This window comes from Sinocyclocheilus grahami, unplaced genomic scaffold, assembly GCF_001515645.1.
Source record: "Sinocyclocheilus grahami isolate Dianchi unplaced genomic scaffold, SAMN03320097.WGS_v1.1 scaffold5518.1, whole genome shotgun sequence".
NCBI lineage: Eukaryota > Metazoa > Chordata > Actinopteri > Cypriniformes > Cyprinidae > Sinocyclocheilus > Sinocyclocheilus grahami.
Genome location: NW_015510189.1, coordinates 1 through 924, shown reverse-complemented (window position 1 = coordinate 924; position 924 = coordinate 1). Strand labels below are relative to the sequence as shown.

Here is a 924-nt window from a genome sequence, read left to right as displayed (position 1 = left end):
ATGTTTTGTCTCTTAAGTAATCGCCCGATTAGTGTTTTAACCACAAGTGTTCACAGCTCGTTAGTCGGCTTGAAAAAAAAAGATAGAGATGTACGTATATAGAGAGAAGGTCGTAAATATATAGATAGATTTATGCAATATATGAATAAATTCGCCAGCCACCATTTAAATGATTATTCTTCACAGCGGTTTGGAGTAAAAACATATCATTAAAGACACACTTTTTCATTGACTACTCAAAATGTGTTTCTTGGTCAAATATGGAGCAGGTCACATGTTTTATGTTTTTTGACCTGGCAGTCAGAGAACTTTATTTGACTCCTCTTATCTTTACAGGACATGGATACAGCCGAAACAATAGCCGATTCTTCCTTCAATATCAGTGATTCAGACAGAAATACTGGATCGATGGAAAACTTTATTCACCAGGATGTTAGCCTTCACCAAGCCACTCTGCCAAGATCCACTGAAGCACAAAGCAGCGTCACCATGGAAGAGACGTGTTGCATTAACAACCACTCCATGCCAAACATCAATTTGGACAATTCAACTAATGCTGAAGCTTTTGAAGACTCGGATATCATAGACCTCCTCCTGACTGCTGGCACTAGCCTGCCAAGCCCTATAGATCCTCTGCTGGAGGAAGCCATGCTTGATGAGATTGATTTAATGGATTTGGCCCTGGTAGAACTTAGCCAGGCACAGTCTGAAGATCAAAACCCAGCAGATTCTGACTCTGGTTTATCCTTGTACTACAGTCAAAGCCCTGCCTCTCCTAGTGGATCTGAATCTTGCAGTTCCTCATCATCTTCTTCATGCTCTTTTTCACTGTCCAGCCCAACCCCTAGTTTGATGCCCGAGGAAGGTGCTGTGGGTTATACCAATATCAAAGAAGAGGATGAAGCTGTGGGTGAGTACATGCCA

General features: G+C 41.7%; 1 protein-coding gene across 1 annotated transcript in view; it reads left to right on the top strand.

Annotated features, from left to right (window-relative positions):
• LOC107577241 (nuclear factor erythroid 2-related factor 1-like) overlaps window positions 1–910 on the top strand; it is a gene marked incomplete at its 3' end in the record, with an annotated part of 3,724 nt that extends 2,814 nt beyond the window's left edge. Inside the window, exon 5 of the mRNA XM_016263340.1 lies at window positions 337–910. Coding sequence (XP_016118826.1) covers window positions 337–910 — 574 coding nt within the window. The remainder of the gene's footprint in view (window positions 1–336) is intronic.
• Between the last annotated feature and the right edge of the window lie 14 nt (window positions 911–924).